Genomic DNA, 13,373 nt, shown 5'->3' with positions numbered 1-13,373 from the left:
TTTAAATATTAATCTAGTTATGGATTCAGTAAATACCGAAGTATGCATAGGAGGCCATATGCGTCATAAAGTAAGCTTCTCCTTCCCACTTAAATCCCCCAGTGATAATAGGGGCCGGAAGTGGAAACTCTAGGAAGAAAATCATCAAACATATGACCAAAGTAATAAAAAATTAATCCGAATGAAAATCTTGATAATACAAGTGATTTGTTTGGATATTCAGTACACCATCGGATTTCCCAAGGAATTGGATATCTTTTTATGTTTTTATTTTCCCGGATTAACAAGGTTCAATCGCATTTGTCGACATTAAGATATAGTTTAGATATATAGTGTAGTATAAACACATTGATTGATATATGTAATACACGTGTTCACGTTTATTTCCCCGATGGTTTTGTACTTGTTTCTTCAGCAGTATTTTGTTCTTTCTTGCCATCTTCTCCATCTTCACACATGCAAGCGATAAACTCTGTAAACAAAAATGGGAAATTTCATATTTCATATCATAATGTAAGCTTCATTTCACACTAATTGCAAAACAAGTTATAGGAACTTATATTAATCACTCCTGTTGGCCCGGATGAAAGCGTGCGAGTGGTCTTATTTGGGAGGAAATCTGACTACACGGAGAAAACCCACGGGGTCGGGCAGGTGACCCCACACATTTTCATCTCCGATCGGAGAGTCGAACCTGGGCTACCTAGATGAAAAGCAAGTGAGTTACCACTGTGCCAACCGACCATTCTATTATATTATCAAAATCGTTCTTGATATTAATAATATAAATATATATATAAATGTAGAATTTTGAAAGAGACAAGCACGATGCACAGAACACCTAATTTAGAGGTTAGAACTACCTAACAACCTCTAAAATAGGTTTGCCTTGCGTTTTTATGTATATATATATGAAAGAACCACTAAACAATCCTGTTTTATATATTCGTCATCCTTATTTAAAAAACAAATCGTTGTACATATTGATATAAGTACTGTGTAAATATTTACAAGAAGTTTATGTGTTCGGTTATCATGACAACCAGCACCGATGACACAGTGATCTAGTGGTAGGTCGCAGGGCTACGTGACCGAATGGTCGCTAGTTCGAGTCTCGGCACGGAATAATTTGTGAACCGCTTTGAGACGGCTATTTTGCTGTGATATACCGGTATATGAAACTCCAAATTATTATTATTATTATTATCCCCGAGGCTTCAGGAGCTACCTTCAATTTCGCTCTCTGCACACCTGGAATATTTTATGGCGAGATCGAAGGAACACAGCCACCTATTTGTTTGGGGCCAGGAAAAAACAAATGACAATCGCTCAGCTGATGCATTTCTTTTGAAGATCACCGAAGGGCGACAATCAGGTTCAAAGCCAGTCAATTTAATGGTATGACAAGTTCGAGGGTTGTCGAATACACATCAAAATATCAAACGAGTTTTTGTGTGTGTTTTTCTATAATATGGCGGCGATTGAGCCTTCAATTTTCCACGACATACTCCAGGTATGTAGAGAGCGAAAGTGAACGAGCCACTTGGTTATCAAGGATGGATGATTAGTAACTTTTTGTGGCTACTTGATCTTGATTCCCGGCAGTCATGTCATTGTCTCCTGATAGTCGTGATGTCCCTTTTATTAATTGTCGAATACACATTTCATATATATAGGGAAATTCAAACATCTCGAACTTTAACATGATACTATACAGTCGTATTACACGATTTTTGTTTGTTTATTTTTTGTTTAACGTCCTATTAACAGCCAGGGTCATTTAAGAACGTGCCTAGTTTTGGAGGTGGAGGAAAGCCGGAGTACCCGGAGAAAAACCACCGATGTACGGTCAGTATCGGGCAACTGCCCCAGTTGGGTTTCGAACTCGCAACCCAGAGGTGGAGGGCTAGTGATAAAGTGTCGGGACACCATAACCACTCGGTCACCGCGGTCCCAGTATTACACGAACCAACGCAAAAGGTTATAAAAAGAAGTAATGAGACAAATTTAATCTCGGTGGAAAGGGCCAATTCATCATGCCATTCGCTATCATTTGGACTGATACTTTCTAACGTTTGCTAACATAAATTTTGATTAAATATCAGAATAAAAAAAACATACTAAATGTCATGTGTAACGAAATGCGTTGATAGATAGATAGAGTCACAAATACATTTGTAATAGCTTTATGTAAAAAAAATTTTAAAAACATATAGCACATATGGAGTATTTCAGAAAGTAGAACCTTGGTCAAAAGTCATTGTAATCAGAGAAAATAACACCCGTTAATGGACAACAATTGGTGTGTACGGGTTTCGTGCTATTATAGAGAGAAGCGTAGTCCAGCTTTAGTTAGAATGTCATGTAACGACATCTGTTTATTGATCATCTGGAAGCGATTGTGAGACAAAGAGGGACGTGATCTAACAGTATCTGCTAGCAGGTGTAACAGTTTACCTATATGGAAAAATACTTCGGTAGATCGATTGAATAATCCGGCGAGAATCGAGGGAGGAAGTCCAAATTCAGGAGAGGAAGAAAAACGCTAATTATAATAGCAATATCAGTTAACGGCCTTTTATAAGCGTATATTCGCTTCTTGGCCTCCTGTTTAAGGCCAATGAAATTGATTTCAGCGCATGAGCTCCTTGGTATTATCTCATTGTTTTATCATATCTAAAATTTATATTGATGATCTATACACACAATGTACATATAATTGTTCCAATGGCAAACGATGTATACATGTGTACAATCATGTTTAGAGTTGTCCCTCCGACTGGTGTTTACACTAATCATATTTGCCGGGGAATCATTGGTTGCTTTGTTCAAACACTAGTATGTGTAACAAGGCGGACATAATTTGATATCCAGATCCTTCCAATGTTGGTTCAAATTAGTCTTGAATGAAAGGGATTTGGTTTGGTTTGGTTTATTTTGTTTAACGTCCTATTCACATTTTCAGATCACTAAAGGCGCATGTAAACTATCTAATCCCTAGGTACGGAAAGACGGAAAGATTTTTTTATCATTCACCTACCAAAACGGAAATGTTACGTGTGGGAGAAAAATGGTATGGATGGCAGAGAAATCTTAACAGGTAAAACAGGAAAATCTTTTATGGATGATGGTCACATGGGGACACAACTAGTCAAGTCATGACATAGGAAGTCACATGATGACACGGGTAGTCACGTCATGACACGGGTAGTCACGTCATGACATGGGTGGTCACGTAATGACATGGGTGGTCACGTCATGACATGGGTGGTCACGTAATGACGGGTGGTCACGTAATGACGGGTAGTCACGCCGTGACACTGGTAGTCACGTCATGACAGGGGTGGTCACGTCATGACAGGGGTGGTCACGCCGTGACACTGGTAGTCACGTCATGACAGGGGTGGTCACGCCGTGACACTGGTAGTCACGTCATGACAGGGGTGGTCACATCATGACAGGAGTGGTCACGTCATGACACGGGTAGTCACAACCTAACTCGAGAACTCCGTTATTTCAGGTCGCCACACTAGGACAAGTGGTCACAAATCAATCGCAGATTGACACAGGTAGTCGTGGCATAGGTTCAAACGTTGTTCTATGGTGAAAACGTTATCTTTGCTTTGGACTGAGGTCCCTATAAAAACATAAATGAGCGAGCGAGATAAATCTGATGGGTTGTTGTTAACACTAGGTATATGGTTAATTGGAAGTGCGAGTAACTCTACAGAAAATCATTACATTAGTGAAGACATGTCGTTACTAGCGTGATATATCGCTTACTGTTTATGAGACACAGTGTCTATATACACCAGGTTGTAATAGGATCATACTATATATATAGTTTCACCTTTCGGGACGGCCAGATTATATCTTGTTAGGCATGCAATGCAAAGTCCTGCACATAACCTACCTTGGAATAAATTGAAAATGAAAATTTACTTTTCGTTTATTGAATAGGACAATACAAATGGTTAACATCACATTATGAATTAATTGAACGGTTAGGTTTTTTTTTTTAATATTTTAATACAGCACAAATTCTACAACAGAGAGGATTTCCTTGTCTACATCTTTTGTCCAGTAAAACCGACATCTGATTTCCAGCAGCCGTTTTTGTTTTGTTTTGTGTGTGTAAATTAAACAAGAAGATATTAGTAAAAATGCTGAAATATATTGGTATCCTTGCCGGAAGTTGTCCCATTGAGTTTTCATGCGATTAGAGTCATTCATTATGTTTACATCTATGTAGAATACAGTTATTTACCAGCGTATTAACTTCTATTTTAACTATTGTTTGGCTTGATTTTCTACAGTTTTGCATACTTCTCCCTATACATTGTATTTTTTGTAAAGAGAATGAATAAACAAAGTTGATGTGGGAGTATTTACTACGGAATCCATTACTCCTTTAGCGATCACAGTGTAACCTAGTATTGTTATTAAACTAAATATCTTGGATTTTCTCATTTCTCATGACTTCAATTCCCTATTGATTTATAATCTATAAGTCTTTGCGTTGTGAGAACTTGCTTCTTTGTTATTCTAACTGTTCGACTGAGTTTCTGATATCTCTCCATGGCGCCTTAATTTTGGTTTATTAGCTTTATATTATCCAGTTACTCTCCAGTACTGTGTCGTACACTGTATATTTGGCTTTTTTATTTATCATCATTTGCCTTTAATCTTGGCCTTGTGGATTTACAGACGATGTTTGGATAGTCTATAGACCCCGGGGAGCAATCTGACCTTGAATGTAGGTAAATAGGTAGAGTAATCGCTTGACGTTCTCATTTCAGGAAATTACAAGCCAAGTAAAAAATCATGTGCGAGACATTTTGAGGTGGAACAAGAAGCAATATAGCGGACTAAATGGTTGAAATCCATATGTAGCAAGATTTGTCATCGACGCAATTGTAAATGGCAATCATGATGATATTCCTACAGATGACACTGAACACTTTTTTCAAATTTGCTTTGAACTGTTCGCTCTTAAAGTCTTATGTACAACTTTATTTCTTTGTACGTTCCCAATACAGCAGAAAATATGCCTTACATTACAGCTTAAAAGTATTAAAGATGACTTCTATGAAGACTGAAAACCATTACTGTTTTGTCTTATCGATCTATTGATTTCAGTCAATAGAACAAAGCATGTAATTTCGACGTGTAAACGGTATCTTAGGTTCGAACTTAAACTCGATAAAATGAATGAGGACAAACGATGAACAAAAATATACATGTACTACAAAGAGACGCTTACTAACAAAGTGAATAGGACCGGATGGTTAAACGCCTTCTATTATCAACTGTAATGTAATTCTAAGTCAAATCCAGGTAATGTCAAGCTGATTGAGAGGCAGACAGGATATCAAAGAACTACTAGGGATATATACAAACATTAGACAAGACTAATTTGATGCCGTGCAAGAAAGATATTTCTCGATGAAATGAAATCGACCATGAAACTTTTCGCTGGTCTCGTCAACCTGCGACTCTCGATTGCTGTGTTGTAAGGTAGAATCGCTTCTAGTTATTTCTTACTTTTATAAATAACACGAACAAAAGCTACCCAGTATGTATTTTAATAACATGAGAAATGCGGGCGGTTGTTCAAGACATTGTCAGCTTAATGCTAATTTAAACAAAACTTCCGTTTGAATTTTAAAGCCAATAATGAAATCATATATGCATTCAATATTAAGCATTCATTGCAAGACAAGAAAGAAACTGTATATATACCGGGTGATCTACTCGATCAATAGGCTGATCACACCTGTACAAATGAGCTCCGAGGATACAGTACGAGGAGGGTGATTTGGTACTCAAACGCTCACAGAGCGTTGACCCGCGCAGCCCTCCGCTCAGAATTTGCGCGGGTTTGCAGCGGGATTTGAGCGGGGTTTGAGCGGGCTTCGAGCGGATTGGCAGCAGGTTCGGGCGCGGGCTTGAGCGGGTTCGCAGCGGGCTTGAGCGGTTTTGTAGCGGGCTTGAGCGGACTAGTATCGGACCCGCTCGCCGGGCGGGCTTGTAGCGGGCCCGCTCGAGCGGACTTGTAGCGGACCCGCTCGAGCGGAATTGTAGCGGACCCGCTCGAGCGGAATTGAATAGGACCCGCTCAATCAGTAATGACGGTAGACTTTCAACAGCCTGATGTCGATTAATTATACTTTAATTACCATGAGATACAAATTCATATGTGTAATGTATTGCAAATGCAATCGTTGTTATAAGTTGAATAATATCTACAATGATGAACAGTATGACAGTGTACTTGATTTCAGCCCATTTTGATAAAAACTATTTGTAGGGAAATATTGTAATTATTAAAGTTTAAATAGACTATTTTCATGCATGTGCAAGAACACTCACGAGTCATAAATCCAGTAATATTGAATATAGTCGTCATTTAGTGTTAGGAGCTGAGTCAATACATTGTAAATGTCTCCTGTGACTACTAACTTGTGACTGTCTTCTTTGGAAAAACGAAAATGTAATCTTTTTGGTTAATGGTGGACAATGAACCAAGTGTCCGCAGTAGCATTATTTCATTCTTACGGAACTTGGAGACGGGTCAAAAGGCGGTTTTGTGATCATTTCTAGAGTACCTAGGACGGTCGGCTCTTGGTCAGAATTTTTGTGCATCTCGAGTGGGATATGGGGAACACGGAAATGTGCTCAATCCGGTAACCATTTTAATAGTGGACAATGAGCCACATGTCCAAGGCAGCATTATTACAATTCTGATTTAGCTGACCTTTGTATAGATTGCGTTTTGTGCATGACCTCGGAGAGGCCACATATAAGGGGCTCGTTATTTTGATCTCGACTTATTTCCACATAGACATTTGAAGTATTTAGCTAGCAACATGTCTGTTTGAGAAAATTATCTTTGAATTTCTGTAGTAAGATTCATAAACTTTACAATTATTTGAACATTTCGAAGTTTTAAATACACGGCCTAAAAATATTGTGTTTTTATTACTATCATTATTTATGTGTCCATCGGGGACATCTCTTGCATGGATAATTATATCACGGACATACACTTACATGCATATATCGAAATCAGTGCTAATAGTTTCCCAACTATAGTAGCTAATCATTTAATTACTATGTTCTCAGAAAAAAAATCGTCACAAGTGCATTGCTCTACTCGAGCTGACTTGAATTATATTTTTTGTAATCGTATGATGTTGATGAGATGTATACTCACAAGACTAATAAATAATTGAAAGAGTGTTACCATTTTAGCAGTCTGGTACAATATTATTATGTGATATATCGAACACTTTTGTAAAGGATAATCGATTGCCTCTCCAATCTCTTTTTGCCGACAAAGAAATACATGTAGTGCGATCTTTGATTACAAGACAGAGCATTATAGTATGTATGTACATGTATGTATGTATATCTTATATTGTATATATACTGTTAAATGGAAATTGTCAAATAAAATACAGTTTAAACTATGTAGACCACAGAATGATTGTGTGTGTAGTCCAATATTCTTTCTTTATTGTGAGAAAAACAATACATTGGTGTCATCTATCATGTGTATGTGATGAAAACGTCAACAAAAACACATTTTAAACATATTTTAATCAATTATATCGACAAGATGGGAATATTTCCGGTCCTTTTTATTTCGGAAGTAAAAAAAATACGTACTGACTATGCGAAAGTCACCATTATTATCAAGACCCAACACCCAAACAATTTGAAGTATTTCGTCCTTCACCGAGCTATTGACCATTGTCCATTTTATGTCCGATGAAGCCTGAGATTAGATTAACTGTAACTGTATTAGATACACAGTGTACGTACATGTAATTGAAATTTTCAATTGAAACTGGTAGGTAACAAAGATTTTCAGGAGAAGATATGAACCCTGTCTTCAGAAAATGTAGGAGATGAGTATCATTATCTGTATTATTCTAAATTATTACCGCTCAAATCCAAATAAAACTAAACTAAAAGGTCTGTTAAAAGTTCATAATTATAAACGAAGTTCTAAATGGTTTGTCTTTTTTTTTCTAAAAAAAATCTCTTCTTTGATTACGTGTATGTAAAATAATCCTATGAATATTCATATATATGTACGTGTGATACAATGCTAATGTTCCTCATGTAACACATTTCCATGTGTTATAGTATCCAAATAAAACTGTGTATGGAGACCACGTGGTTAAAATCGCGTCATTTACAAATCATGATTGGAGTTAATCAATGTGATATAGATAAATCCTCTATACACAGGACAAATACCGGTCGTGTACAGTGTAGTTACCGTTATAGAAATGTTTTCACCTGCTGTTAACATCTGCCAATCACATATTTTGATTACAATAGCGAGTATACCTGTATCGCAGTGACCCCCATCGGACCCCTACGGCTTTTTTTTTTACCTGCGGGCAGAATGTTGTTACATAAGGATTTAGCGGTATGCTCCATGTTTCCTTGTTTACCTGTATCTCACCTCTTACATTTAGGTCTTTTAGAATAAGGCACCTGCCGTTTTCCTTTTGAGGCCATAATAGCGGAAGTAAAACCCATTAAATCCGTATGCGATGATAGTTGTATTAATCATTCTTAAATCATATATATATTTCAGATTTAAATTAGGTACGTAATTTGTATTGTTGAAAGTTATACATTTATAATATGTACGTATTGGTTTAATTTATTGAAATAAGAGCAATTACTTTCACTATATCTTTATATATACTCCCCCTCCTCTCTCTCTCCCGCTCAAACCATTTTGTAAAAATGTTAAAAATAATATTATATTAAAATATTATATTATGCCATCTTGCTGTATTTTTTTCATGTATACTTGTGTCGGGAAAGGTGGTTTTTGCCAAATCTCTTATATAATATAAATTACAATAAAAATATGTTTAAATAAAAAACCAGGGTAACTATTTATGTCAGGTTTCGTAAGAAAATAGAACACTCAGTATCCATATTTTTAATTTCAACACATCTTATTGACGGGATGTTAAGTCAATAAGATTAGACATCAGGCATAGCCTATATACAGTAGATCGATATCGTGATACACTTATTTATTGATCTTCATATTACTTTAATAAGGACGAACTTGGATATTTTACCCAAACGTGCATATACAATTTACTTATATTTATATATACACACAATACTTATCATAACAACAACATTATCCGTAATAAATCATGTACATGTATTTGTTTCAACAAACACATACACATGTATATGTATAATGTATATATGAGACATACGTTTTGGGTCCGGTTGTTTAAAACGAATGTGTTTTCATTTTAAGAAAAATGTCAAGACTGGTTACCTATCAAATGGGTGATATACAGATTAATAAGTTTACGGCTCAGCTTACGTAAATGATAAGGATGACCACAATTCAATTCAAATATTTCATTCAGAAAATTACATAAATATTATATATATATATATATGAATGGGTTGGACAACAAACTAAGTCTACATGTATCAGTGTGTATACTGCCACTCGCCAGCCGTCGAATAACTGTCTCGGTACCCCGTACATTGCGCGTGCATTGTGCATACTACAACTTTTACCGAGCATTGAATACATTTGTAGGTAACTCAGACGGGCATGGCTACATAACGGCTGGCGATCGTACAATTCGACCACATTTCAAATCCTGCCTATATCAAAGAAACTAATTGTCTAATTGACATACAAACTTAAATATTTCATCAACAACTATGTTTTCCCCCATGTTATTGACACCAGCGAATATCAAATCTGAGAACTACCTTTTATTTGAAAATGGTCACCTTTAGGTCGAATCAGGCCAAATTGCGTCATGTTCCTCATTCATACGATCCAGCTAACATGTACATGTACTGTATGTACAATGTACACCAAAAAGACAAAACAACTTAGAAATATATCAGAGTACTCAATCTAATTAAAATCAGATGTACATTTGCATTTTGCACTACGCTACTCTCCGTATGAACATTTTTAGATACAAGATGTTGTTTAAAAAATAACTTTGTGTTTAACCTTTTTCTATGATTATACTTTAAGATCCATCAAATGCATTTTTTGTTAAACTAAAGTTCATTACTCGCGCAACCAAATTTTTCCTGATTTGATACTTACACAAGCAGAAAACAAGTCAAGCAAGTGGATACGAAACACATTTTGTAAACATTACATTACAATCTGCGAACGTTTCTGATGAAATAAATATGAGTGCCTTCTTATTCATCGTTATATTAAAAAAAAAAGATTGCAGGATTTCTTGTGTCCATGTTACGGGAGCGGGATCGCTCGCTGAGCGGGTTTGCTGGCCCGCCGGAGCGGGATCGCTGGCTGAGCGGGTTTGCTGGCCCGCCGGAGCGGGATCGCTGTCTGAGCGGGTTTGCAGACCTTCCGGAGCTGAATCGCTGGCTGAGCGGGGTTGCTGCCTTGTCAGAGCGGAATCGCTGCGTGAGCGGGATCACAGCGACATCGCTTGCGCGGGATTACGGCGGGATTGCAGCGGGGTTTTAATCCCCATCGCTCGACGGGCGGAAACGCGCTGTGAGCGTTTGAGTACCAAATCACCCTCCTCGTACTGTATATTACATTAATTCCCAGAAATTATAATGAATTTAACATAATTATATTCTAAAAGATAATGTGCACGCGTAAGTCATTTAATTTAGCGATGTATATTAATTTTCTTCTTAAATTGTGAAGAAAGTCTGAAATGAATTCGCAACAGGTACAACATTAAATCAAATATATTTTTGCCGAAGGGTGCACAATATGTAGTCTACTCTGCTTCCGGGGTAGAAGATGTAGTCCAGTAATACTAATCTCTCTAAGGGTTACTATATTATGCTTTATAAGAGACAATTCCATTTTCATAGATCACGTTTGAGTGTTTTCTCGTATAAATCATACCGGAGAATCAGTTAGCGTAAGTTAATAACAGCCAATAAAGCTGACATCTGACTCACAATCGCAACAGGTACAACATACAAAATCATTAGAAACATATTTATAACAAAAATAACAATAAACAAAAGCGAATCACAAACTGAAGCTAAACACAGTATTGCCGTAATGGAATGAAATCAAAGGAAATGCTATAATAGTCCCGGTATACTATTTTGAACAAATTATGGAGTATATGTACCATTTTCGTGCATAAGTATGTTTTAAAACCATATTCTTTTGATATCGATAAACTCTCTGATCCACATAAAAGAGCTCCGTATACACTTCAACAAGAACAGACTTTCAGAATTACATTACATTCAATAATATAGCGTGTTACCTATAGGCTAATAGAAAGAGAAATGTGTAACAATCTGTAATAGGCTATGTACAATAACGATACCACACTGCGGCTGGTGTGTGTCGTAATATGTTAAATGATGCCATCTTCTGGAACAGTACATGAAGAGTAACTTGGTTTAAAACCTCGCTAATATGGATTACATACCCTGTATCATCCCCTTTTTAAAATCGTGCTTCGTTTTTTTTTTCCTTTTTGCGTATATATGTTTTTATTAAGTCATTCTCCTGTACTTATTCTCAGATTTGATTAACATGCTTGTATAAAAGACACATGTGAAAAGCACCTTTAAATATTAATCTAGTTATGGATTCAGTAAATACCGAAGTATGCATAGGAGGCCATATGCGTCATAAAGTAAGCTTCTCCTTCCCACTTAAATCCCTCAGTGATAATAGGGGCCGAAAGTGGACACTCTAGGAAGAAAATCATCAAACATATGATCAAAGTAATAAAAAATAAAGCCGAATGAAAATCTTGATAATACAAGTGATTTCTTTAGATATTCAGAACACCATCGGATTTCCCAAGGAATTGGATATCTTTTTATGTTTTTATTTTCCCGGATTAACAAGGTTCAACCGCATTTGTCGACATTAAGATATAGTTTAGATATTTAGTGTAGTATAAACACATTGATTGATATATGTAATACACGTGTTCACGTTTATTTCCCCGATGATTTTGTACTTGTTTCTTCAGCAGTATTTTGTTCTTTCTTGCCATCTTCTCCATCTTCACACATGCAAGCGATAAACTCTGTAAACAAAAATGGGAAATTTCATATTTCATATCATAATGTAAGCTTCATTTCACACTAATTGCAAAACAAGTTATAGGAACTTATATTAATCACTCCTGTTGGCCGGATGAAAGCGTGCGAGTGGTCTTATTTGGGAGGAAATCTGACTACACGGAGAAAACCCACGGGGTCGGGCAGGTGACCCCACACATTTTCATCTCCGATCGGAGAGTCGAACCTGGGCTACCTAGATGAAAAGCAAGTGAGTTACCACTGTGCCATCCGACCATTCTATTATATTATCAAAATCGTTCTTGATATTAATAATATAAATATATATATAAATGTAGAATTTTGAAAGAGACAAGCACGATGCACAGAACACCTAATTTAGAGGTTAGAACTACCTAACAACCTCTAAAATAGGTTTGCCTTGCGTTTTTTATGTATAAATATGAAAGAACCACTAAACAATCCTGTTTTATATATTCGTCATCCTTATTTAAACAAGAGGCCCATGCGGCCTGTATCGCTCACCTGGTTGGATTAGACCAAATGTCAAAATAATGTTAATATTCAATTTGTTTTATTTGTAAATCTCTAACAATGCTATATATGGTTCTAGTGTGGGAATCCGAACTGCTTTAAAGATTAATGAAGTCCAGACTCTCTAAGGTCTGAAAGACCTCAAGAATTGTTTTTAGAACATGCATTCATCACTTTATGACTAGTAGCGATTTAAAGGAATTACCTCTATTTCCCGTATTGGGCCCCGCCCTTTTGGCCCCTCGGGGGTCAGAGTCATCATTTATGCAAAATCTGTTCCCCTTCCCCCAAGGATATTTCTGACCAAATAAGGTTCAAATCCATTCATAACTTTATGACTAGTAGCGAATAAAGGAATTACCTCTATTTCCCCTATTGGGCCCCGCCCCTTTGGCCCCTTTGGGGTCAGAGTCACAATTTATGCAAAATATGTTCCCCTTCCCCCAAGGATCTTTCTGACCTAATTGGGTTCAAATCCATTGATAACTTAATAACTAGTAGCGATTTAAAGGAATTACCTCTATTTCCCCTATTGGACCCCGCCCCTCCAGCCCCTCGGGGGTCAGAGTCACCATTTTTGCAAAATCTCTTTCCCTTCCCCCAAGGATATTTCTGACCAAATTGGGTTCAAATCCATTCATAACTTAATAACTAGTAGCGGATAAAGGAATTACCTCTATTTCCCCTATTGGGCCCCGCCCCTTTGGCCCCTCGGTGGTCAGAGTCACCATTTATGCAAAATCTGTTCCCTGTTCCCCAAAGGATGT

General features: G+C 36.9%; 1 protein-coding gene across 3 annotated transcripts in view; it reads right to left on the bottom strand.

Moving 5' to 3' along the window:
* Positions 1 to 13,373, bottom strand: part of LOC117338401 (calmodulin-A-like) — a 68,005-nt gene that overhangs the window by 8,050 nt on the left and 46,582 nt on the right. The window contains exon 7 of one of the 3 annotated variants that reach the window (XM_033899750.1): positions 11,477 to 12,077. The exons of 1 other annotated variant lie outside the window; for it this stretch is intronic. In XM_033899750.1, the coding sequence (XP_033755641.1) occupies positions 11,986 to 12,077 (92 nt within the window). In that variant the 3' untranslated portion in view covers positions 11,477 to 11,985. Of the gene's footprint in view, positions 1 to 11,476; positions 12,078 to 13,373 lie in introns of those variants that run through there. One more of the 3 variants, XM_033899752.1, reaches the window with a different exon arrangement.

The sequence above is a fragment of the Pecten maximus genome, chromosome 11 (genome assembly GCF_902652985.1).
Source record: "Pecten maximus chromosome 11, xPecMax1.1, whole genome shotgun sequence".
Classification (NCBI taxonomy): domain Eukaryota; kingdom Metazoa; phylum Mollusca; class Bivalvia; order Pectinida; family Pectinidae; genus Pecten; species Pecten maximus.
This window is presented reverse-complemented; position numbering and strand designations above follow the sequence as displayed.